The sequence below is a fragment of the Oncorhynchus gorbuscha genome, linkage group LG26 (genome assembly GCF_021184085.1).
Source record: "Oncorhynchus gorbuscha isolate QuinsamMale2020 ecotype Even-year linkage group LG26, OgorEven_v1.0, whole genome shotgun sequence".
Lineage (NCBI taxonomy): Eukaryota > Metazoa > Chordata > Actinopteri > Salmoniformes > Salmonidae > Oncorhynchus > Oncorhynchus gorbuscha.
Window position 1 is genome coordinate 32,472,326 of NC_060198.1, and position 26,912 is coordinate 32,499,237.

At 46.7% G+C, this 26,912-nt stretch overlaps 1 protein-coding gene across 1 annotated transcript in view; it reads right to left on the bottom strand.

Annotated features, from left to right (window-relative positions):
* Nucleotides 1–26,294, bottom strand: part of olfm2a (olfactomedin 2a) — a 163,926-nt gene extending 137,632 nt beyond the window's left edge. Inside the window, exon 1 of the mRNA XM_046330590.1 lies at nucleotides 25,760–26,294. Within this exon, the coding sequence (XP_046186546.1) occupies nucleotides 25,760–25,816 (57 nt within the window). The 5' untranslated portion in view covers nucleotides 25,817–26,294. The remainder of the gene's footprint in view (nucleotides 1–25,759) is intronic.
* Nucleotides 26,295–26,912: the final 618 nt, after the last annotated feature.

Below are 26,912 nucleotides of genomic sequence, written 5' to 3' on the forward strand. Positions count from 1 at the left end.
TGTGCTGTAAGAGACAGTATGTGCTGTAAGAGACAGTATGTGCTGTAATATACAGTACGTGTTTTAAGAGACAGTACGTGTTTTAAGAGACAGTACCTGTTTTAAGAGATACGTGCTGTAAGAGACAGTATGTGTTGCAGTATGTGTTGTAATATGCAGCACATACTGCAATATACAGTATGTGTTGTAATATACAGTATGTGCTGTAATACACAGTATGTGTTGTAATAAATAGTATGTGTTGTAATATGCAGCATGTGCTGTAATACACAGTATGTGTTGTAATATACAGTATGTGCTGTAATACACAGTACGTGCTGTAAGAGACAGTATATGCTGTAATAGACAGTGTGTTGTAATATACAGCATGTGTTGTAATACACAATATGTGTTGTAATATGCAGTATGTGCTGTAATATACAGTATGTGTTGTAATATACAGTATGTGTTGTAATATGCAGCATGTGCTGTAATACACAGTATGTGTTGTAATATACAGTATGTGCTGTAATACACAGTACGTGCTGTAAGAGACAGTATATGCTGTAAGAGACCGTATGTGCTGTAAGAGACAGTATGTGCTGTAAGAGACAGCTCTGGTTTTCATGTTTTGCATGATGACCCCTTCTGAAGCTAAACTCCCAATAAGAATCACCCTGGGGAGAAGGTCAGAGACACACAGTAAAGCCATTGGTCAGTGGTTCACTCAGGAGCCAGCAGTGGGCCTCTGAGCTGCACTGTCATGGCGGTAACCGAACAACCAAAAGGTCAGTGAGAGCTCAGAAACTCCCAGGGGGTCAGTAGTGGTCAGTCTGGAGCAAACAATCTGGTCTGTAGAATGACCAGACAGCCGGTCACTCAGGACATACTGGGGACCAGACCTGGGTTTTAAATGTGTATACTTTGCCAGATGGGTGGAGTTAGCACTTTTAAGACTACTTCATTTGCTCAATTGTGGCCAGGTTAAGTTCAATCAAGCATAACTGAAAAATGATATTATAGATAGATACGGATCTAGAATACTGAGTGTGACAGTCAGTTTGGGACACATTCTCTCCAGGTAGTTACATTTGCATGTTGGTCACTTGGCAGACACTCTTATTCAGAGCGACTTACAGTAGTGAGTGCATACATTTTCATATTCGTTTTGGTACCGGTCCCCTGTGGGATTTGAAGCCACAACCTTGGAATTTCAAGCACTACGCTCTATCAACTGAACCACACTGGACCACCAGTTAGAAAGGCAGAGATACTGTGGGACAACCCCTTCTCGGAGCGCCATGCAGGGACAGTGTGTCAGTGTGAGGGACGAGGAGGCTCATGACCACATGCACACTCCACCCAGCATTCCATCAGTTCTGGTGTTCTGTTACAGCCAAGACCTGTGCTGTTCAGTGCCTATCCCTCACCTGTTTAACCACTGCCTCACAGCAAAATCCCACCCCTTCCTGTACCCAGAACCACACTAATATCACTCCCCTTCCTGTACCTCAGCATCACACTGATATCACTCCCCTTCCTGTACCTCTGCCCAGGGTCACACTAATATCTCTGCCCTTCCTGTACCTCTGCCCAGGTCACACTAATATCACTGCTCTTCCTGTACCTCTGCCCAGGGTCACACTGATATCACTCCCCTTCCTGTACCTCAGCCCAGCATCACACTAATATCACTCCCCTTCTGTGTCCCTCAGCCCAGCATCACACTGATATCACTCCCCTTCCTGTACCTCAGCCCAGGGCATCACTGCCCTTCCACTGATATCACACTGATATCACTGCCCTTCCTGCCCAGCATCACACTGATATCACTGCCAGCCCAGCCCAGCATCACACTGATATCACTGCCCTTCCTGTACCTCAGCCCAGCATCACACTGATATCACTGCCATTCTTGTACCTCAGCCCAGCATCACACTGATATCACTGCCATTCTTGTACCTCAGCCCAGCATCACACTGATATCACTGCCATTCCTGTACCTCAGCCCAGCATCACACTAATATCACTGCCCTTCCTTTACCCAGGACCACACCAATATCACTGCCCTTCCTGTACCCAGGACCACACTAATATCACTGCCCTTCCTGCTTCAGCATCACACTGATATCACTGCCATTCCTGTACCCAGGACCACACTAATATCACTGCCCTTCCTGTACCCAGGACCACACTAATCACTCCCTGCCCTTCCTGTCCTCACTGTGCTTCCTGTACCCAGGACCACACATCACTGCCCTTCCACCCAGGACCACATATCACTGCCCTTCTTACCCAGGACCACACTAATATCACTGCGCTCCAGCCCAGGATCACACTAATATCACTGCCCTTCCTGTACCTCAGACCACACCAGTACCCATCACACTAATATCACTGCCCTTCCTAATTCACTGCCCTTCCCCAGGACCACACCAATATCACTGCCCTTCCTGTACCCAGCATCACACTAATATCACCCCCTTCCTGTACCCAGGACCACACTAATATCACTGCCCTTCCTGTACCCAGGACCACACTAATATCACTGTCCCCTTCCTGTACCCAGGACCACACAAATATCACTGCCCTTCCTGTACCCAGGACCACACTAATCACTGCCCTTCCTGTACCCAGGGTCACACTAATATCACTGCCCTTCCTGTACCTCAGCCCAGCATCACACTGATATCACTGCCATTCTTGTACCTCAGCGCAGCATCACACTGATATCACTGCCATTCTTGTACCTCAGCCCAGCATCACACTGATATCACTGCCATTCCTGTACCTCAGCCCAGCATCACACTAATATCACTGCCCTTACTTTACCCAGGACCACACCAATATCACTGCCCTTCCTGTACCCAGGACCACACTAATATCACTGTGCTTCCTGTACCCAGGACCACACTAATATCACTGCCCTTCCTGTACCCAGGACCACACTAATATCACTGCCCTTCCTGTACCTCAGCCCAGCATCACACTGATATCACTGCCCTTCTTGTACCTCAGCCCAGCATCACACTGATATCACTGCCATTCCTGTACCTCAGCCCAGCATCACACTAATATCACTGCCCTTCCTGTACCCAGCACCACACTAATATCACCCCCCTTCCTGTACCCAGGACCACACTAATATCACTGCCCTTCCTGTACCCAGGACCACACTAATATCACTGTGCTTCCTGTACCCAGGACCACACAAATATCACTGCCCTTCCTGTACCCAGGACCACACTAATCACTGCCCTTCCTGTACCCAGGACCACACTAATATCACTGCGCTTCCTGTACCCAGGACCACACTAATATCACTGCCCTTCCTGTACCTCAGCCCAGCATCACACTGATATCACTGCCCTTCTTGTACCTCAGCCCAGCATCACACTGATATCACTGCCATTCCTGTACCTCAGCCCAGCATCACACTAATATCACTGCCCTTCCTGTACCCAGCACCACACTAATATCACCCCCCTTCCTGTACCCAGGACCACACTAATATCACTGCCCTTCCTGTACCCAGGACCACACTAATATCACTGTGCTTCCTGTACCCAGGACCACACAAATATCACTGCCCTTCCTGTACCCAGGACCACACTAATCACTGCCCTTCCTGTACCCAGGACCACACTAATATCACTGTGCTTCCTGTACCCAGGACCACACTAATATCACTGCGCTTCCTGTACCCAGCATCACACTAATATCACTGCCCTTCCTGTACCCAGGACCACACTAATCACTCCCCTTCCTGTACCTCAGCCCAGCATCAAACTAATATCACTGCCCTTCCTGTACCTCAGCACATCATCACACTGATATCACTGCCCTTCCTGTACCTCAGCCCAGGGTCACACTAATATCACTCCCCTTCCTGTACCTCAGCCCAGCATCACACTAATATCACTGCCCTTCCTGTACCGCAGCTCAGGGTCACACTAATATCACTGCCCTTCCTGTACCTCAGCCCAGGGTTACACTAATATCACTGCCCTTCCTGTACCAAGGACCACACTAATATCACTCCCCTTCCGGTACCTCAGCCCAGCATCACACTGATATCACCCCCTTCCTGTACCTCAGCCCAGCATCACACGGATATCACTCCCCTTCCTGTACCACAGCCCAGCATCACACTAATATCACTGCCCTTCCTGTACCTCTGCCCAGGGTCACACTAATATCACTGCCCTTCCTGTACCTCAGCCCAGCATCACACTAATATCACTGCTCTTCCTGTACCTCTGCCCAGCATCACACTAATATCACTGCCCTTCCTGTACCTCAGCCAAAGGTTACACTAATATCACTGCCCTTCCTGTACCCAGGACCACACTAATATCACTCCCCTTCCGGTACCTCAGCCCAGCGTCACACTGATATCACTTCCCTTCCTGTACCTCAGCCCAGCATCACACTAATATCACTCCCCTTCCTGTACCTCAGCCCAGCATCAAACTAATATCACTCCCCTTCCTGTAACTCAGCCCAGCATCAAACTAATATCACTGCCCTTCCTGTACCTCAGCCCAGGTCAAACTAATATCACTGCCCTTCCTGTACCTCAGCCCAGGGTCACACTAATATCACTGCCCTTCCTGTACCTCAGCCCAGCATCACACTAATATCACTGCCCTTCCTGTACCTCTGCCCAGGGTCACACTAATATCACTGCCCTTCCTGTACCTCAGCCCAGCATCGCACTAATATCACTGCTCTTCCTGTACCTCTGCCCAGGGTCACACTAATATCACTGCCCTTCCTGTACCTCTGCCCAGGTCACACTAATATCACTGCCCTTCCTGTACCTCTGCCCAGGGTCACACTAATATCACTGCCCTTCCTGTACCTCAGCCCAGCATCACATAATATCACTACCCTTCCTGTACCTCAGCCCAGCATCACACTAATATCACTGCCCTTCCTGTACCCAGGACCACACTAATATCACTGCTCTTCCTGTACCTAGGACCACACTACTATCACTGCCCTTCCTGTACCCAGCATCACACTAATATCACTGCCCTTCCTGTACCCAGGACCACACTAATATCACTGCTCTTCCTGTACCTAGGACCACACTACTATCACTGCCCTTCCTGTACCCAGGACCAAACTAATATCACTGCCCTTCCTGTATCCAGGACCACACTAATATCACTGCCCTTCCTGTACCCAGGACCACACTAATATCACTGCCCTTCCTGTACCTCACCCCAGCATCACACTGATATCACTGCCCTTCTTGTACCTCAGCCCAGCATCACACTGATATCACTGCCCTTCTTGTACCTCAGCCCAGCATCACACTAATATCACTGCCCTTCCTTTACCCAGGACCACACCAATATCACTGCCCTTCCTGTACCCAGGACCACACTAATATCACTGCCCTTCCTGTACCCAGGACCACACTAATATCACTGCCCTTCCTGTACTCAGGAACACACTAATATCACTGCCCTTCCTGTACCCAGGACCACACTAATATCATTGCTCTTCCTGTACCCAGGACCAGACTAATATCACTCCCCTTCCTGTATCCAGCATCACACTAATATCACTGCCCTTCCTGTACCCAGGACCACACTAATCACTCCCCTTCCTGTACCTCAGCCCAGCATCAAACTAATATCACTGCCCTTCCTGTACCTCAGCACATCATCACACTGATATCACTGCCCTTCCTGTACCTCAGCCCAGGGTCACACTGATATCACTGCCCTTCCTGTACCTCAGCCCAGCATCACACTAATATCACTCCCCTTCCTGTACCTCAGCCCAGCATCACACTAATATCACTGCCCTTCCTGTACCGCAGCTCAGGGTCACACTAATATCACTGCCCTTCCTGTACCTCAGCCCAGGGTTACACTAATATCACTGCCCTTCCTGTACCAAGGACCACACTAATATCACTCCCCTTCCGGTACCTCAGCCCAGCATCACACTGATATCACCCCCTTCCTGTACCTCAGCCCAGCATCACACTGATATCACTCCCCTTCCTGTACCTCAGCCCAGCATCACACTAATATCACTGCCCTTCCTGTACCTCTGCCCAGGGTCACACTAATATCACTGCTCTTCCTGTACCTCTGCCCAGGGTCACACTAATATCACTGCTCTTCCTGTACCTCTGCCCAGGGTCACACTAATATCACTGCTCTTCCTGTACCTCTGCCCAGGGTCACACTAATATCACTGCTCTTCCTGTACCCAGGACCACACTAATATCACTGCCCTTCCTGTACTCAGGACCACACTAATATCACTGCCCTTCCTGTACCCAGGGTCACACTAATATCACTGCCCTTCCTGTACCTCTGCCCAGGTCACACTAATATCACTGCCCTTCCTGTACCTCTGCCCAGGGTCACACTAATATCACTGCCCTTCCTGTACCTCAGCCCAGCATCACATAATATCACTACCCTTCCTGTACCTCAGCCCAGCATCACACTAATATCACTGCCCTTCCTGTACCCAGGACCACACTAATATCACTCCCCTTCCTGTACCCAGCATCACACTAATATCACTGCCGTTCCTGTACCCAGGACCACACTAATATCACTGCTCTTCCTGTACCTAGGACCACACTACTATCACTGCCCTTCCTGTACCCAGGACCAAACTAATATCACTGCCCTTCCTGTATCCAGGACCACACTAATATCACTGCCCTTCCTGTACCCAGGACCACACTAATATCACTCCCCTTCCGGTACCTCAGCCCAGCATCACACTGATATCACTGCCCTTCTTGTACCTCAGCCCAGCATCACACTGATATCACTGCCCTTCTTGTACCTCAGCCCAGCATCACACTAATATCACTGCCCTTCCTGTACCTCTGCCCAGGGTCACACTAATATCACTGCCCTTCCTGTACCTCAGCCCAGCATCACACTAATATCACTGCTCTTCCTGTACCTCTGCCCAGGGTCACACTAATATCACTGTTCTTCCTGTACCTCTGCCTAAAGTTACACTAATATCACTGCACTTACTGTACCTCAGCCAAGCGTCACACTGATATCACTCCCCTTCCTGTACATCAGCCCAGCATCAAACTGATATCCAACCCCTTCCTGTCCCTCAGCGTCACACTAATATCACTGCCCTTCCTGTACCTCAGCCCAGCGTCACACTGATATCACTCCCCTTCCTGTACCTTAGCGTCACACTGATATCACTCCCCTTCCTGTACCTCAGCCCAGCATCACATTGATATCACTCCTCTTCCTGTACCTCAGCGTCACACTGATATCACTCCCCTTCCTGTACCTCAGCCCAGCATCACATTGATATCACTCCTCTTCCTGTACCTCAGCGTCACACTAATATCACTGCCCTTCCTGTACCTCAGCCCAGCGTCACACTGATATCACACCCTGGTCAGCAGTGTCCATTCCGTCTACTGACTTACTTTGTAGAAGAGTTGCACCCACAGACACACAAGTTAACACACATACACAAGCGTGCACGCGCGCGCACACAGACACACACACTCCTCTCAGGGTGGATAAGAAGACATGAAAGAGCCTGAGACATTAGGAGGAATGGAGGAGCAGCCAGCACAGCACCTCCTTCTCCTCCCACCCCTCCTTGAACAGACTCTCCTTGTGACATAACCTCCATAATACGCTACAACAATTCTGACACACACAATACAGTCTCGTTAGCTGGCGCTGCTTCAAGCTCTACAGTAAACAGTTAGGACACTAAAGCACACACTATTCAATCTCCTCAAGCAGCCATGAATCAAACACAATGCTAGCTCATTATCCGCCACAGTCTGTGAAGCGGTATACTTCGATATATGACTCTAAATGGAGAGAGCACGTGAATGTGGTGGCGGGCGTGAGACTAATCAATCCATCACTGCCTGTTTGTTCGCCCACATGCTGCTCAACATGATTGTGTCTGTCTGTCATCCACCACACCATTATAATTAGGTGTACGTACCACTGCACAGAACAAGAGGCACCATCTCACCAATCAGTGAGTATGTGTGTTAGCTGTGTACTATATGTCTCTCTAATTGTCTGTGTGTATGTGCCTACTAGGGCATTTCATTCCACTCCATCCACTTCCATTGGCACAGCCCATACAGAGGGGGATGGAGGATGGAGAGACGATTCAGTGTGGGTCCAGTGTCAGTGTCCAGGGTGTCGTCTCCTCCAGGTTGAGGAGCCATGATGCAGGCCAAGCCTTGTGCGTGTCCTCTCCTCTCCCTGGGAGATTTACACCCCTCTCTCTCACAGCTTTTCATTTGTCTAATTCCCTGTGTGGCTGGCTGGGAGGTTTAGGCTGCTGCTAGGCAGAGCACGTACTGTCCATCCGCCCTGCGCGGCCTGCGTACCAGCGTCCTTGGGTCCCCAGAGCAATGCAAATAGGACTCTAACTCTTACTTCAATGCCCCTTCCCTCTCTCTCACTCTCCCTCTCTATTTGAATGCCGTCCAACTGCTCCCTCTGTCACTTCCACCTCAATTTATAGGAATTTTAACAGCCCAGGTTCACTGATTGTAAAACCATTTCATTGCCCAGGAAAGTTAAAAGGAGTGGTATTATAAGGTTTATGTGTCCGTGTTGTTTTGGTAAGATGATTGTGTAGTCGCCTCCTGGCCGGGTGACAAGGACAGGAATTTAGCCTGTGAGTGGTTCAATCACAGCAGCCTCCGCAGAGCCCAGGGAGGGGTTTAAATGGTCGTCATGCTGCTTCCTCTCATTGGACAAGCACCAAAAAAGGAGATTTCCCGGCACGGGGTCCCACTACCAGGTCAGCTGATCGGGATTGGACGACAGCCATGCCAGCTGTTTGTCCTGCTGCCCTATGATTGGGCCAAGTTCTGTCCTGCGTGTCCTCTCAATGTCTGTGTTGGAGCAATTTAACATCAAAAGATTGTCCTGTACATCTATGATTGGCTCTGTGTGAGTTTTGTCTCTGCTCAAAATGCCAGGAAAACCCTGAATGTGACTCTGCAGACAAAGGCTGCACACAGAAAATTGCACTAAATCACCATTGCTTTTCTACTCTGCTTTTCCACTCCTTTGCAGCGTAATCTGCATTTCAATTCAATTGAAATTGGCTTCTTAAATATAATCAACTCAACTTATTTGTGAAGCAAAGTGAGACATACTGTACATTTCTGTGAACTGCTATCTTCACTCTAATGTGTAACTAACTATTTACAATCAAATGACTCCAACTGTGGGTATAGTTTCTGTTGCAAACATGATTTCCATCTCTAACAAGGAGGAGCATTTTAAATAGTCCCAAACAGCCAGTTTATTTCAGCCAATCGTTTATCGGCCTCCCTGGTGCAAGGGGATAGAACAAATTACGGATGGAAATAAAGCTTTTGAATTATTTACAGAAGTTTTGTCTTCCTCTTTGAGAATGACAGCCAATTAGACGATCTCGCCCACTGCGCTCGGCGTTTGAACAGGGAAAAACACCAAAGCAAGTGGTAACTTCCATCACTCACAGCCTTCAAGGCCAGACTGTTTCAAACAGTAAATACGCCCCACTGTCTGCACCAGTCTCTCCTATGGGAACACTGCACTGCACTCATGCTCTCCTATCAGTAAGTAAGCAGTGTTGTGTTCACAGGTTGTTTCAAGTACATGTAAAATGTCCTGCCCTCAGCAGACAGCCACTGATTAAACAAAAATAATTATAGAAACACTAAAATCTCTCAAGACCCCCCAAAGCTCTACTTCCCAAGCCCTCTGTTTAGTTCAAAGTAATTTAATAATTAGATTTGATTGTGGTGTCGACGACTCTGATCTGGATTTTAGATCTGCAGACTTGCTAAGTGCTTACTGTGTTTTTGATAACGTTTCAAATGAAACATTTTAATGAAGGAACATACACTGAGCTGAGGATACCAAACATTAGGAACACTTTCCTAATATTGAGTTGCACTCAGAACAGCCTCAATTCGTCGGGGCATGGACTCGAGGTGTCGGAAGCTTTCCAAAAGGATGCTGGCCATGTTGACTCCAATGTTTCCCACAGTTGTGTCAAGTTGGCTGGATGTCCTTTGGGTGGTGGACCATTCTTGATACACACGGGAAACTGTTGACTGTGAAAAACCCAGCAGCATTGCAGTTCTTGTCAAACTCAAACCAGTGCGCCTGGTACCTACTACCATTCCCTGTTCTAAGGCACTTTTGTCTTGCCCATTCACTCTCTGAATGACACACATACACAATCCATGTCTCAATTGTCTCGAGGATTAAAAACTCCTTATTTAACCCGTCTCCTCCCCTTCATCTACACTGACTTAAGTGGATGTAACAAGTGACAACAGTAAGGGATCGATGTTTTGTCCTCAGTGTATTTTTTGGCTTTCTGTTGTCGTACATTTCCATGGATTCATATTTCTCACATAGACCTCACCCCAATGTCAGCAGCACACTCAGTCCACCAATCAAGCCCCTAAGTGTCATGAACTGACTTAAAACCTGCATTACATCTAGGAAAATAAATTATCCTTACACCTGCATAACCTCTAGGAACAAAAATCATATTTAAACCTGCATTAACTCTAGCATTAACTCTCAGCTTTTTTCCATCTACGTAACATTGCAAAAATCAGAAACTTTCTAATAGGAGGCAGCATTTTCACTTTTGGATAAATAGCGTGCCCAATTTCAACTTCCTGCTACTCATGACAAGAGTATAAGATATGCATATATTAGTATTAGTAGATTTGGATAGAAAACACTCTGAAGTTTCCAAAGCTGTTTGAATCATGTCTGTGAGTATAACAGAACTTATGTAGCAGGCAAAACCCCGAGGACTAACCATTCAGAATTATTTATTTTTGAGGTCGCTGTCTTGTTCAATGGCTTCTCATGGGGAAACAATATTTCTTAGGCACTTGTTTGCCATTCCTACTGCTTCCACTGGATGTTTACCAGTCTTTGGTATTTGGTTGAGGTTATTCCTTTGTGCAATGAAGAAGTACGGCCATCCTGGAAAAGGGTAACGCTGTTGAGATTTGGCCAAGTCTTGAAAAGTAGCGTTAGTTTCCTCTCGTCCTCTATTGAAAACAGATAGTGTCATGTTTTGTCTTATATTGTCTTGTCATTTTGCTTTTCCTTCTGTTCGTTTTCCCCCTGCTGGTCTTTTTAGGTTCGTTCCCCTTTTTCTCTCTCCCTCCCTCTCTCTCTTCTCTCTATCGTTCCGTTCCTGCTCCCAGCTGTTCCTATTCCCCTAATCAATCATTTAGTCTTCCCACACCTGTTCCCTATCTTTTCCCCTGATTAGAGTCCCTATTTCTCCCCTTGTTTTCCGTTTCTGCCCTGTCGGATCCTTGTATATTGTTCACCGTGCTGTGTCTTTGTATCGCCCTGTCGTGTCGTGTTTCCCTCAGATGCTGCGTGGTGAGCAGGTGTCTGAGTCTGCTACGGTCAAGTGCCTTCCCGAGGCAACCTGCAGTTCATGATCGTGTCTCCAGTCTGTTCTCGTAATTACGAGTGGAATTGTGCTTTATGATTGAATATTTACTTTACTGGATTAAAGACTCTGTTTTCGCCAAGTCGCTTTTGGGTCCTCATTCACCTGCATAACAGAAGGATCCGACCAAAGAATGGACCCAGCGACTACAGACGCTCGTAACACTGCCGTCGAGATCCAAGGAGCCATGCTCGGCAGACACGAGCAGGAATTGTCTGCTGCTCGCCATGCCGTGGAGAACCTGGCCGCTCAGGTTTCCGACCTCTCTGGACAGTTCCAGAGTCTTTGTCTCGTGCCACCTGTTACTTCCTGGCCTGCCGAGCCTCCGGAACCTAGGGTTAATAACCCACCTTGCTACTCCGGGCAGCCCACGGAGTGCCGCTCCTTTCTCACCCAGTGTGATATTGTGTTCTCTCTCCAACCCAACACATACTCTAGAGAGAGAGCTCGGGTTGCTTACGTCATTTCACTCCTTACTGGCCGGGCTCGAGAGTGGGGCACAGCTATCTGGGAGGCAAGGGCTGATTGCTCTAACAATTACCAGAACTTTAAAGAGGAGATGATTCGGGTTTTTGACCGTTCAGTTTTTGGTAGGGAGGCTTCTAGGGCCCTGGCTTCCCTATGCCAAGGTGATCGATCCATAACGGATTACTCTATTGAGTTTCGCACTCTTGCTGCCTCTAGTGAGTGGAACGAGCCGGCGCTGCTCGCTCGTTTTCTGGAGGGACTCCACGCAGTGGTTAAAGATGAGATTCTCTCCCGGGAGGTTCCTTCAAGTGTGGACTCTTTGATTGCTCTCGCCATCCGCATAGAACGACGGGTAGATCTTCGTCACCAGGCTCGTGGAAGAGAGCTCGCGTCAACGGTGTTTCCCTGCTCCGCATCGCAACCATCTCCCTCCTCTGGCTCAGAGACTGAGCCCATGCAGCTGGGAGGTATTCGCATCTCGACTAAGGAGAGGGAACGGAGGATCACCAACCGCCTGTGCCTCTATTGCGGACTTGCTGGACATTTTGTTAATTCATGTCCAGTAAAAGCCAGAGCTCATCAGTAAGCGGAGGGCTACTGGTGAGCGCTACTACTCAGGTCTCTCCATCTAGATCCTGTACTACTTTGTCGGTCCATCTACGCTGGGCCGGTTCGGGTGCTACATGCATTGCCTTGATAGACTCTGGGGCTGAGGGTTGTTTCATGGACGAAGCATGGGCTCGGAAACATGACATTCCTTTCAGAGAGTTAGACAAGCCTACGCCCATGTTCGCCTTAGATGGTAGTCATCTTCCCAGTATCAGATTTGAGACACTACCTTTAACCCTCACAGTATCTGGTAACCACAGTGAGACTATTTCTTTTTTGATTTTTCGTTCACCTTTTACACCTGTTGTTTTGGGTCATCCCTGGCTAGTATGTCATAATCCTTCTATTAATTGGTCTAGTAATTCTATCCTATCCTGGAACGTTTCTTGTCATGTGAAGTGTTTAATGTCTGCCATCCCTCCCGTTTCTTCTGTCCCCACTTCTCAGGAGGAACCTGGCGATTTGACAGGAGTGCCGGAGGAATATCATGATCTGCGCACGGTCTTCAGTCGGTCCCGAGCCAACTCCCTTCCTCCTCACCGGTCGTATGATTGTAGTATTGATCTCCTTCCGGGGACCACTCCTCCTCGGGGTAGACTATACTCTCTGTCGGCTCCCGAACGTAAGGCTCTCGAGGATTATTTGTCTGTGTCTCTTGACGCCGGTACCATAGGGCCTTCTTCCTCTCCGGCCGGGGCGGGGTTTTTTTTGTTAAGAAGAAGGACGGTACTCTGCGCCCCTGCGTGGATTATCGAGGGCTGAATGACATAACGGTTAAGAATCGTTATCCGCTTCCCCTTATGTCATCAGCCTTCGAGATTCTGCAGGGAGCCAGGTGCTTTACTAAGTTGGACCTTCGTAACGCTTACCATCTCGTGCGCATCAGAGAGGGGGACGAGTGGAAAACGGCGTTTAACACTCCGTTAGGGCATTTTGAGTACCGGGTTCTGCCGTTTGGTCTCGCCAATGCGCCAGCTGTTTTTCAGGCATTCGTTAATGATGTTCTGAGAGACATCCTGATTTTTTCACCGTCACTCGAGATTCATGTTCAGCACGTTCGACGTGTTCTACAGCGCCTTTTAGAGAATTGTCTCTACGTGAAGGCTGAGAAGTGCTCTTTTCATGTCTCCTCCGTTACTTTTCTCGGTTCCGTTATTTCCGCTGAAGGCATTCAGATGGATTCCGCTAAGGTCCAAGCTGTCAGTGATTGGCCCGTTCCAAGGTCACGTGTCGAGTTGCAGCGCTTTCTAGGTTTCGCTAATTTCTATCGGCGTTTCATTCGTAATTTCGGTCAAGTTGCTGCCCCTCTCACAGCTCTTACTTCTGTCAAGACGTGTTTTAAGTGGTCCGGTTCCGCCCAGGGAGCTTTTGATCTTCTAAAAGAACGTTTTACGTCCGCTCCTATCCTCGTTACTCCTGACGTCACTAGACAATTCATTGTCGAGGTTGACGCTTCAGAGGTAGGCGTGGGAGCCATTCTATCCCAGCGCTTCCAGTCTGACGATAAGGTTCATCCTTGCGCTTATTTTTCTCATCGCCTGTCGCCATCTGAACGCAACTATGATGTGGGTAACCGCGAACTGCTCGCCATCCGCTTAGCCCTAGGCGAATGGCGACAGTGGTTGGAGGGGGCGACCGTTCCTTTTGTCGTTTGGACAGACCATAAGAACCTTGAGTACATCCGTTCTGCCAAACGACTTAATGCTCGTCAAGCTCGTTGGGCGTTGTTTTTCGCTCGTTTCGAGTTTGTGATTTCTTACCGTCCGGGTAGCAAGAACACCAAGCCTGATGCCTTATCCCGTCTTTTTAGTTCTTCTGTGGCTTCTACTGATCCCGAGGGGATTCTTCCTTATGGGCGTGTTGTCGGGTTGACAGTCTGGGGAATTGAAAGACAGGTTAAGCAAGCACTCACGCACACTGCGTCGCCGCGCGCTTGTCCTAGTAACCTTCTTTTCGTTCCTGTTTCCACTCGTCTGGCTGTTCTTCAGTGGGCTCACTCTGCCAAGTTAGCTGGTCATCCCGGTGTTCGAGGCACTCTTGCGTCTATTCGCCAGCGCTTTTGGTGGCCGACTCAGGAGCGTGACACGCGCCGTTTCGTGGCTGCTTGTTCGGACTGCGCGCAGACTAAGTCAGGTAACTCTCCTCCTGCCGGTCGTCTCAGACCGCTCCCCATTCCTTCTCGACCATGGTCTCACATCGCCCTAGACTTCATTACCGGTCTGCCTTTGTCTGCGGGGAAGACTGTGATTCTTACGGTTGTCGATAGGTTCTCTAAGGCGGCACATTTCATTCCCCTCGCTAAACTTCCTTCCGCTAAGGAGACGGCACAAATCATCATTGAGAATGTGTTCAGAATTCATGGCCTCCCGTTAGACGCCGTTTCAGACAGAGGCCCGCAATTCACGTCACAGTTTTGGAGGGAGTTCTGTCGTTTGATTGGTGCGTCCGTCAGTCTCTCTTCCGGGTTTCATCCCCAGTCTAACGGTCAAGCAGAGAGGGCCAATCAGACGATTGGTCGCATACTACGCAGCCTTTCTTTCAGAAACCCTGCGTCTTGGGCAGAACAGCTCCCCTGGGCAGAATACGCTCACAACTCGCTTCCTTCGTCTGCTACCGGGTTATCTCCGTTTCAGAGTAGTCTGGGTTACCAGCCTCCTCTGTTCTCATCCCAGCTTGCCGAGTCCAGCGTTCCCTCCGCTCAAGCGTTTGTCCAACGTTGTGAGCGCACCTGGAGGAGGGTGAGGTCTGCACTTTGCCGTTTCAGAGCATAGACTGTGAGAGCCGCCAATAAACGTAGGATTAAGAGTCCAAGGTATTGTTGCGGCCAGAGAGTGTGGCTTTCCACTCGCAACCTTCCTCTTACGACAGCTTCTCGTAAGTTGACTCCGCGGTTCATTGGTCCGTTCCGTGTCTCCCAGGTCGTCAATCCTGTCGCTGTGCGACTGCTTCTTCCGCGACATCTTCGTCGCGTCCATCCTGTCTTCCATGTCTCCTGTGTCAAGCCCTTTCTTCGCACCCCGTTCGTCTTCCCTCCCCCTCCCGTCCTTGTCGAGAGCGCACCTATTTACAAGGTACGTAGGATCATGGACATGCGTTCTCGGGGACGGGGTCACCAATACTTAGTGGATTGGGAGGGTTACGGTCCTGAGGAGAGGAGTTGGGTTCCGTCTCGGGACGTGCTGGACCGTTCACTTATTGATGATTTCCTCCGTTGCCGCCAGGATTCCTCCTCGAGTGCGCCAGGAGGCGCTCGGTGAGTGGGGGGTACTGTCATGTTTTGTCTTATATTGTCTTGTCATTTTGCTTTTCCTTCTGTTCGTTTTCCCCCTGCTGGTCTTTTTAGGTTCGTTCCCTTTTTCTCTCTCCCTCCCTCTCTCTCTTCTCTCTATCGTTCCGTTCCTGCTCCCAGCTGTTCCTATTCCCCTAATCAATCATTTAGTCTTCCCACACCTGTTCCCTATCTTTTCCCCTGATTAGAGTCCCTATTTCTCCCCTTGTTTTCCGTTTCTGCCCTGTCGGATCCTTGTATATTGTTCACCGTGCTGTGTCTTTGTATCGCCCTGTCGTGTCGTGTTTCCCTCAGATGCTGCGTGGTGAGCAGGTGTCTGAGTCTGCTACGGTCAAGTGCCTTCCCGAGGCAACCTGCAGTTCATGATCGAGTCTCCAGTCTGTTCTCGTCATTACGAGTGGAATTGTGCTTTATGATTGAATATTTACTTTACTGGATTAAAGACTCTGTTTTCGCCAAGTCGCTTTTGGGTCCTCATTCACCTGCATAACAGATAGACCCGTCTTCAATTTGATTGATTATTAACGTTTAAAAATACATAAAGTTGTATTACAAAAGTATTTTGAAATGTTTTGGCAAAGTTTACAGGGAACTTTTGAGATATTTTGCAGTGACTTTGCGCAAATTGGAAGCTGTTTTTTCTGGATCAAACGCGCCAAATAAATGGACATTTTGGATATATATGGACGGAATTCATTGAACAAAAGGACCATTTGTGATGTTTATGGGACATATTGGACGGCCAACAAAAGAAGCTCGTCAAAGGTAAGGTATGTTTTATATTTTATTTCTGTGTAGAGCCTGCAGGGTTGAAATATGCTACTCTTTGTTTACTGCTGTGCTATCATCAGATAATAGCTTCTTATGCTTTCGCCGAAAAGCCCTCTTGAAATCTGACATGTTGGCTGGATTCACAACGAGTGTAGCTTTAATTTACTATCTTGCATGTGTGATTTAATGAGTTTGAAATTTATAGTATTTTATTTGAATCTTGAATTTCAAGGTTTTACTGCTAACCCTCAAAGCATTACATGGGCTTGCTCCTACCTATCTTTCTGATTTGGTCCTGCCGTACATACCTACACGTACACAAGACGCAGGCCTCCTAATTGTCCCTAGAATGTCTAAGCAAACAGCTGGAGGCAGAGCTTTCTCCTATAGAGCTCCATTTTTTATGGAATGGTCTGCCTACCCATGTGAGAGATGCAGACTCGGTCTCAACCTTTAAGTCTTTACTGTAGACTCATCTCTTCAGTGGGTCATATGATTGAGTGTAGTCTGGTCCAGGAGTGTGAAGGTGAACGGAAAGACTCTGGAGCAACAAACCACCTTTGCTGTCTCTGCCTGGCCGGTCCCCCTCTCTCCACTGGGATTCTCTGCCTCTAATCCTATCACAGGGGCTGAGTCACTGGCTTACTGGTGATCTTCCATGCCGTCGCTAGGATCGGTGCGTCACTTGAGTGGGTTGAGTCACTGACGTGATCTTCCTGTCTGGGTTGGCGCCCCCCTTTGGGTTGTGCCGTGGTGGAGATCTTTGTGGGCTATACTCGGCCTTGTCTCAGGATGGTAAGTTGGTGGTTGAAGAGATCCCTCTAGTGGTGTGGGGGTTGTGCTTTGGCAAAGTGGGTGGGGTTATATCCTTCCTGTTTGGCCCTGTCCGGGGGTATCATTGGATGGGGCCACAGTGTCTCCAGACCCCTCCTGGCTCAGCCTCCAGTATTTATGCCGCAGTAGTTTGTGTCGGGGGGCTAGGGTCAGTTTGTTATATCTTGAGTACTTATCCTGTCTTATCCGGTGTCCTGTGTGAATTTAAGTATGCTCTCTCTAATTCTCTCTTTCTCTCGGAGGACCTGAGCCCTAGGACCAAGCCTCAGGACTACCTGGCATGATGACTCTTTGCTGTCCCCAGTCCACTTGGCCGTGCTGCTGCTCCAGTTTCAACTGTTCTGCCTGCGGCTATGGAATCCTGACCTGTTCAAAGGACGTGCTACCTGTCCCAGACCTGCTGATTTCAACTCTCTAGAGAGTTGTAGGAATGGTAGAGATACTCTTAATGATCGGCTATGAAAAGCCAACTGACATTTATTCCTGAGGTGCTGACTTGCTGGACCCTCGACAACTACTGTGATTATTATTATTTGACCATGCTAGTCATTTATGAACATTTGAACATCTTGGCCATGTTCTGTTATAATCTCCACCCGGCACAGCCAGAAGAGGACTGGCCACCCCTCATAGCCTGGTTCCTCTCTAGGTTTCTTCCTAGGTTTTGGCCTTTCTAGGGAGTTTTTCCTAGCCACCATGCTCCTACACCTGCATTGCTTGCTGTTTGGGGTTTTATAGGCTGGGTTTCTGTACAGCACTTAGAGATATCAGCTGATGTACGAAGGGCTATATAAATACATTTGATTTGATTTGATTTACTGAAATGATCTTGAAAACCTGCATTGACTCTAGCTACTGAAATTATCCCTAGACCTGCATTGCCTCCAGCTACTGAAATTATCCCTAAACCTGCATTTACCTATAGCTATCGGAATGATTCATAAACCTGCATTACCTATAGGAACATAAATCATGGCTGCTGCCTTAAAGCTGCAATATGTCACTTTTTGGAAGAACTGACCAAATTCACATAGAAATATGATTTATAGATCCGTCATTCTCATTGAAAGCCAGTCTAAATAGTGATATATAAGTTCTAGGCACTCTATATCTATGCTTCCCGTTCTTAAATTTAGTTTTACTTTACATTTTGTACATAAGTTTCAAACAGTTGAATACACAATATTTTTGTTTTAATTCAACTATATTTCCCAACAGTTTAGATGGTACAATGATTCTCTATACTATCCATTGCTTGTTTTGTTACATAAACTGAAATTAGCCAAACAACTCGAATTTTAGCAACCAGGAAATGGCAGAGTGATTTATACCACTTTTCAACCTAATATTTGTCACGTCTACTCCTGCTCCTCCCCTTCGGTGTCCGCTGGTGTACTAACCACCAGTCCTGGGAACCATCATCACGCACACTTGCGCTTCATTAGGCACACCTAGACTCCATTACCTCCCCTTAATCTGGCACTCCCTTAGGTTCTTTCCCTATGTAGTGTGGTTTTCTTCATGCCAAGACACTACGCCTACGTTGGATCATTCCATGTTTCTTGTTAAATTAAATGTACCACCTGCTTCTTGACTCCCAGCATCCACGTTACAATATTCACTATCTCCAGCACCTACATTTCTACGTGTGTGTTTCTAATGTCTGTGGATAAAAAGACAAGGTCACAAAAACATGCTTCTCTGGGACTTCACAGGGTCTGATTAAAAGTATTTTTTTTAAATGATAAGAGTTTCTAGCCAGCGGGACGGTACTGTATGTTCTTGCGCCCCACGTCACCACGAATCTCCTATTGTTTGAAAATCACTTTTTTTAATGATGTTATCGAATAGAACTTTAAATATTTTTGTACAAAACGCTCTGTTTTCACAAAAAATAATTTAGTCAGCCACCAATTGTGCAAGTTCTCCCACTTAAAAAGATGAGAGGCCTGTAATTTTCATCATAGGTACACTTCAACTATGACAGACAAAATGAGGGGATAAAATTCAGAAAATCACATTGTAGGATTTTTATGGAATTTATTTGCAAATTATGGTGGAAAATAAGTATTTGGTCACCTACAAACAAGCAAGATTTCTGGCTCTCACAGACCTTAAGAGGCTCCTTTGTCCTCCACTCGTTACCCATATTAATGGCACCTGTTTGAATTTGTTATCAGTATAAAATACACCTGTCCACAACCTCAAACAGTCACACTCCAAACTCCACTATGGCCAAGACCAAAGAGCTGTCAAAGGAAACTAAATTGTAGACCTGCACCAGGCTGGGAAGCCTGAATCTGCAATAGGTAAGCAGCTTGGTTTGAAGAAATCAACTGTGGGAGCAAATATTAGGAAATGGAAGACATACAAGACCACTGATAATCTCCCTCGATCTGGGGCTCCACGCAAGATCTCACCCCGTAGGGTCAAAATGATCACAAGAACGGTGAGCAAAAATCCCAGAACTACACGGGGGGACCAAGTGAATGACCTGCAGAGAGCTGGGACCAAAGTAACAAAGCCTACCATCAGTAACACACTACGCCACCAGGGACTCAAATCCTGCAGTGCCAGACGTGTCCCCCTGCTTAAGCCAGTACATGTCCAGGCCCGTCTGAAGTTATCTAGAGAGCATTTGGATGATCCAGAAGAAGATTGGGAGAATGTCATATGGTCAGATGAAACCAAAATATAACGTTTTGGTAAAAACTCAACTCGTCGTGTTTGGAGGACAAAGAATGCTGAGTTGCATCCAAAGAACACCATACCTACTGTGAAGGATGGGGGTGGAAACATCATGCTTTGGGGCTGTTTTTCTGCAAAGGGACCAGGACAACTGATCCGTGTAAAGAATGAATGGGGCCATGTATCATGAGATTTTGAGTGAAAACCTTCTTCCATCAGCAAGGGCATTGAAGATGAAACGTGGCTGGGTCTTTCAGCATGACAATGATCCCAAACACACCGCCCGGGCAATGAAGGAGTGGCTTCTTAAGAAGCATTTCAAGGTCCTGGAGTGGCCTAGCCAGTCTCCAGATCTCAACCCCATAGAAAATCTTTGGAGGGAGTTGAAGGTCTGTGTTGCCCAGCAACAGCCCCAAAACATCACTCCTCTAGAGGAGATCTGCATGGAGGAATGGGCCAAAATACCAGCAACAGTGTATGAAAACCTTGTGAAGACTTACAGAAAACGTTTGACCTCTGTCATTGCCAACAAATGGTATATAACAAAGTATTGAGATAAACTTTTGTTATTGACCAAATACTAATTTTCCACCATAATTTGCAAATAAATTCATTAAAAATCCTACAATGTGATTTTCTGGATTTTTTCTCTCTCATTTTGTCCGTCATAGTTGAAGTGTACCTATGATGAAAATTACAGGCCTCTCTCATCTTTTTAAGTGGGAGAACTTGCACAATTGGTGTCTGACTAAATACTTTTTTGCCCCACTGTATGTAGACACTGGTATTGTGCTGGAGATAATGAAAGTAGGTCGAAAAGTGAGCTCTGCTCAGATACCTGGTAACATTGGCATCTTTAAGAGAGGCATTTTGATGTAAAAACGTCTCCAGAAATGTAATTCTACTACTCATCAAAGTACCTGTTTTAAAAACACATTAGATATTTAGCAAATCAAAGAACCATACAAATTAGAACAAAGTATTTACATAATATTAAATATAATTGAGAAAATATTCCCATTATTATATAAATTGACATTTTTACATGGAAACGTCACAATCCTGACCCACGTCCGCCATTATCCATATCCGGCCACACACTTGAGTTGGTGTCCAGCACCAACTCCAGCACATGCTTGGTGTGACATTCCAAGCCTACCTACAATAAGGACATTTAATAATAATAATAATAAACCTAAAAATGGGACAAACACTTCCCCACATCTCCACCAAAAGCTTTTCATGATGAACCATCTTTGCCACTTCAATGGCCTTCTGAGGCCTTCTGACAGTATACACCTGCATTGTCCATTCAGTGCTCCAGTACGCCACTCCAGTATGGCACCTAGAAGGCCAGCATCCCGGAGTCGCCTCGTCACTGTTGACGTTGAGACTAGTGTTTTGCGGATACTATTTAATGAAGCTGCCAGTTGAGGACTTGTGACACTCTAAAGTACTTGTCCTCTTGCTCAGTTGTGCACTGGGGCTTCCCACTCCTCTTTCTATTCTTGTTAGAGCCTTTTGAACGGTAGTGTACATTTTGAGATTTAAAATGGACATCACACATCATTTGAAAGCCCATTTCATAGAGAACGTTCTAAACTTTTTTACATGTAGTAACTTACTTTGAAGAGATCATGATTAGTTCTAAATAGGTGTTCGGTGATTGGTAGACTAAATTCCTTGTACTTCTCTTTAACTACCATTTCCTGAAAGTCAGACTGTTCCCACATGCTAAGTAATTAATCTCAGCCTTAGTTAATCTCAGCTTTAGATGCACCTGCATTCACCAAATGTCGTGTGGTTATACTGAGATATATTCCCCAGACTTGTACAGAGGGAATTGTTCATATGTTGTCAAATGTAGATTTTAGATAATGTTTTCTTCTTTATTTTTCACCAAAAATGCTTTTTACCCACATGGTTTAGTAATTTACAAATAGAAAGAATTTAAAAAGTATATATCCACAATCTGCTCAATGTCCAGTCCTGGAAATATGAGCAGATCTAATTAGATATTGCCTCAGTTTGCATATTTTAATACAATATTTCAGAAACGTTGTAACACACAAAGAAATGTAGATTGGTGTTTTTATTTAAATGGTAGAAGTTCATTGTGATATGAATAAGGGAAAACATGACCCTATTAGGGTGTGGTGCCTTAACTGTGATATTGTGGACTGCATCTCACATGTTTTGTTTGATTTACTTATGTAGACCTATGTCTGCTGGAATTCAGCTTTTAGCTGCAAATGTGTCCAATTTAAAATAAACCTTCAATATGTATGTATTGTGCTGTCATTTTCAATTATATTTCATTGCTGTGGAATTTTCTCTAAACAGCATAATTACCATCCATTTTATCTACTGAAATACACATGTATTCTCTGCTCAGCCCACATGTATAATTCAAAGATTATCATGCATATATATGAACTGCTATACAGACACACATTTGCAAAGTGCATGCATGGGGTCAGTCGCCTTGTGATGCAACATACCCCATAACAACGGCGTACATACAGAGGTGGCGCCAAGGTCGAGCAGGTGTCCGTCTGTATCACTGGCTATCAGGACTCCTGGGGTATTGTGGGTACTTAACAAACACATGCCAGCGAGTGCATGTGTCTCATTAAAGCATAGTGCATATTTAATGTAGGGCCCGTGCCCAGACTGTGTGTGGACAAGATGTGTACATATGAGTGAGATATCCAATCTCCTGCAGTGGAGAGAGACGTCCTATCAGTCGGAAGATACGGCCAGAAGAGTTAATAAATTCTTTATGTCTGCAGAGCTAGGCTACGTTAGTGAAATGGGTGGCGCCTAATTTTTTCCCCTCTGTAGGGTTGATAAATATTTAATGTAAACACTTACAACAAATTGTCCCCCAAGGCCAATTATGAGCCATTGGAGGCGGGGAAACAGTTCCACTGATAGAGAGATGATTGTATCTCCTGAGAGTAAGTCTGGGACACACACATCGTCAGGTCCTTATGCCCCAATTTCGTGGTATCCAATTGTTAGTAGCTACTATCTTATCTCATCGCTACAACTCCCGTACGGGCTCGGGAGAGATGAAGGTTGAAAGTCATGCGTCCTCCGATACACAAGCCAACCAAGCCGCACTGCTTCGTAACACAGCGCGCATCCAACCCGGAAGCCAGCTGCACCAATGTGTCGGAGAAAACACCGTGCACCTGGCAACCTTGGTTAGCGCACACTGCGCCCTGCCCGCCAGAGGAGTTGCTGGTGCGTGATGAGACATGGATATCCCTACCAGCCAAACCCTCCCTAACTCGGACGACGCTAGGCCAATTGTGCGTCGCCCCACGGGCCTCCCGGTCGCAGGCAGTTACGACAGAGCCTGGGCGCAAACCCAGAGTCTCTGGTGGCACAGCTGGTGCTGCAATACAGCGCCCTTTACCACTGCGCCTCCCGGGAGGCTAGGTCCTTATGCCTTATGGTTGGGTGCTCACCTGCCTACTGTCTCCTTCCCTGTGACTCCAATGAGCGTCAGCGCTAGACAGACGAAACAGACGGCTAAATAAGTCTCTCCGCAGGTGGTTTCATATGATAAGCAAACCAGGGTTTTCCTAAGTACTGGGGGGCATAACATAGCAAAATATTTTTCCAAAGGAAATTAGGACAGGTCCAGGTAGTAGGTCCCCATTTCAGTCTCTTTCTAAACGTTTTGTCACTAGTGAACAGTACCGAGTTCTCCATCAGTAGGTCACACACACACACAGACAGACAGACATACAGACAGACAGAGAGTGAGTGAGAGAGAGAGAGCACGAGGACAGAGATGAAGTCTTGTGTTACGCTGAGATACCACTGGCTGTGCTCTGCACATTCATTCCTGTCACTGACAGCACCACCTGCTCCTCTCAGTAGGGTCTCATTGCCACCGCCACCGTTTGAAAGGAGCATGGCCCCAGGACAGGTAGCATTGTATCCATTTCTGGGAAAAGGTCAGCTCAAGTCTCAACGCAGCACGTAGACATGGCAGTAAACATGGCACACTTCAGTAGTAGACAACATACTCATTCTGGAGAGCAGGATGTTCTCTCAGTGCTACTGTGAATTAGAAATGAACTACAGCAGACATTTTCATTTCATGGTTTGCACACAGTCAGAATACTGTATAAATCTGCAGCTATTGATCAATATGGTTAACACAGTCATATCACTCTCAAAACATTCTTGGGGGTTCAAAAGATATTTGATCAATCCTGCCCAAACATGAGTGATTGTCAGGTTACTCCCAGGGGGCATATCTATTCAGCAAAACAATGCACATAACATTCTACACTTGGGGGTCAGGCCTGGCATGCCAGAGAATATTATTTCAACTGTAGGTCCATCCCAAGATTTATTATTGACCATTAATGTGTTACCCGGCGATTGTGAGAAGAAAACAAAGGGTTTGGAAACTGTTACACACTACAACTGGGATCCTTGGGAAGTCCCAACTAAAACCCGGGATCCTTGGGAAGTCCCAACTAAAACCCGGGATCCATGGGAAGTCCCAACTATTAGTGTTAGGTAGGGGTTATCATTAAGATGAAGGGTTAAGGGTTGGGGTTAAAGGGTTTAGGGTCAACCCGAGGATTACCGAATAGCACTAACCCTGTTTTTAGGCAAAGGCACTCTGAAGCGCTGTCCATGGTGCTGAAACAGGCCGCATAGACTTCAACGTTTAATCGAACGTAACTGTTTTTTAAAAATGAGCTACAGTATCAGTTAGAGCAGACATCTTTTTGAAATGTCCACCTTTTTAAATATTTGACTTTTGAATTAAGCATGTAAACATGTTCTAGAACTTATTTTGTCTGACAGCTGAAGACGCAATAACAAATTATTCACGTCTCTTGGACTTTCAAATGTTTTCTGGGTCAGATCATTTACCTTCCTTCACTTCAATTTACAACTGTCACTTCAGAGCTCATCGTTTCATGGAAAGGTCTGTGCTTAGTGCTTCTCTGGTCCAACGTAGCCGCAAATACATGACTCCAGGACATAGGCCTACAGATATGTACACTCACCAGGGAACATGGGTTAGCGTTTGAAGGGGCATTAGAAAAGCACTCATTACAATCCTCTTACTAACACTGAACCTGACACGTGTGTCCACACATTCGCAAATCACACTTGGATTGTGCAGAAGCTCGCTCGAGCGTGATGTACAGTGTCGGCATAATATAGACTTCTGTTGCTCAGAAAAGCCCCAGAGCCTTTCTGTCGCTTCCTCTCTCAACTTTCTCTCTGTCCTGCCCCTCTGAATCCAAGCTGCTGTATTCCAGGCCAGACGGCCGCAGATGTGAGATTTAACTAGCCTACACATTTTCCTTACAACTGGGGAATAATAATAATACAGAGGAATCATCTAAAGTCATATTTGGAGTCATTGTGTGGCACGTTCGCACTAACACATTTGTGTATTTCACACTCATTCCACTAAACATGATTTTCTTCACACTTGCTCTAAGTATTGGTTTTAAGCACATTGGCATATGTCTAATAGACACAAGCAAGTCCTCGAATATGTATTCTGTACCCCCAATGGGCGGCATTTATACAACGTTAACAAATAAAGAGCACTTTAAATATGAGATGTGCGCGTGTTCTTACCTCACAGGGCATGACAGCTAACATCACTAGTAGGAACATGGCACTGAAGAGATGCATTCTTGCCGAAATGACAGCGTTCCAGCCGACACCAGCTCCTCTGTTGCTCTTCCCCTCTTGCCTGTGTCCTTATTGGGGCGGTTTCTTCAGCTCGAGAGGGATTCTGTCAATGCGCTGTCGAGTGTACACGACGAACCTCATCACCAGCCAGTCTGTGCGCTGGGTTAATTCCACACACGGACGCAGAGTAGCCCTCTAGCTCGGTAGACTACAATGATCAGCGATGTGCGGTTTGGACTTGCGCCTCCTCCTTATGACCAACACAGATCAGTGGACCGCAGATTTTTGCCAGTGAACGCTGAATCAAATCCAAAATATTTCACGCACGATATGTTTGTTAGAAAAGGGCAATGCCTTTAACCTGTAAATGAACACGGGACTCAATGGTATAGTAGCTAATGACAGGGGCAGAAAGTCGCAGAGGTTGGAAGGTGACTTCTGTGCTTGCAAGGTGACGACGCTAGGAGCAGCACATCGATGCGTTGGCAACTGATTCAAAGAAGTACCACTCTGCTGCAGCCCAACTCGCCCGTGCGTGCATGTGTGCGTGAGAGAGAGAAAGTGTGCGGGAGAGAGAGAGAGAGAGAGAGAGAGAGAGAGAGAGAGAGAGAGAGAGAGAGAGAGAGAGAGAGAGAGAGAGAGAGAGAGAGAGAGAGAGAGAGAGAGAGAGGATGAACAGGGGGCGAGGGGGCTTCATTGACTAGACTGTGTTGTTTGCTACTCTGTATGGATTTTCAATAGAATGACAGAGACACGGAACGCGAGAGAGGGGTGACATTTAACGGAAGGCATTGTCATAATCGACTTCCTTGTTATCTGCACACCAACGCTGATTGGGGCTGATATTGCGTTTTGTTAGATCCGGATGGTGATTGTGAAAACCACATAATGCCATCAATTTAGCTCTCATCCGCTTCTAATTCGTAAATTAAGGTGCCAATGTAATTCGAATGGATTTCCCAGAATTGGGGTTTAGAGAAATAAGCATGCAAATATTTTAATTATGTTGCTAATTGTGTGTGTGTGTGTGTGTGTGTGTGTGTGTGTGTGTGTGTGTGTGTGTGCGTGCGTGCGTGTGTGTGTGTGTGCGTGCGTG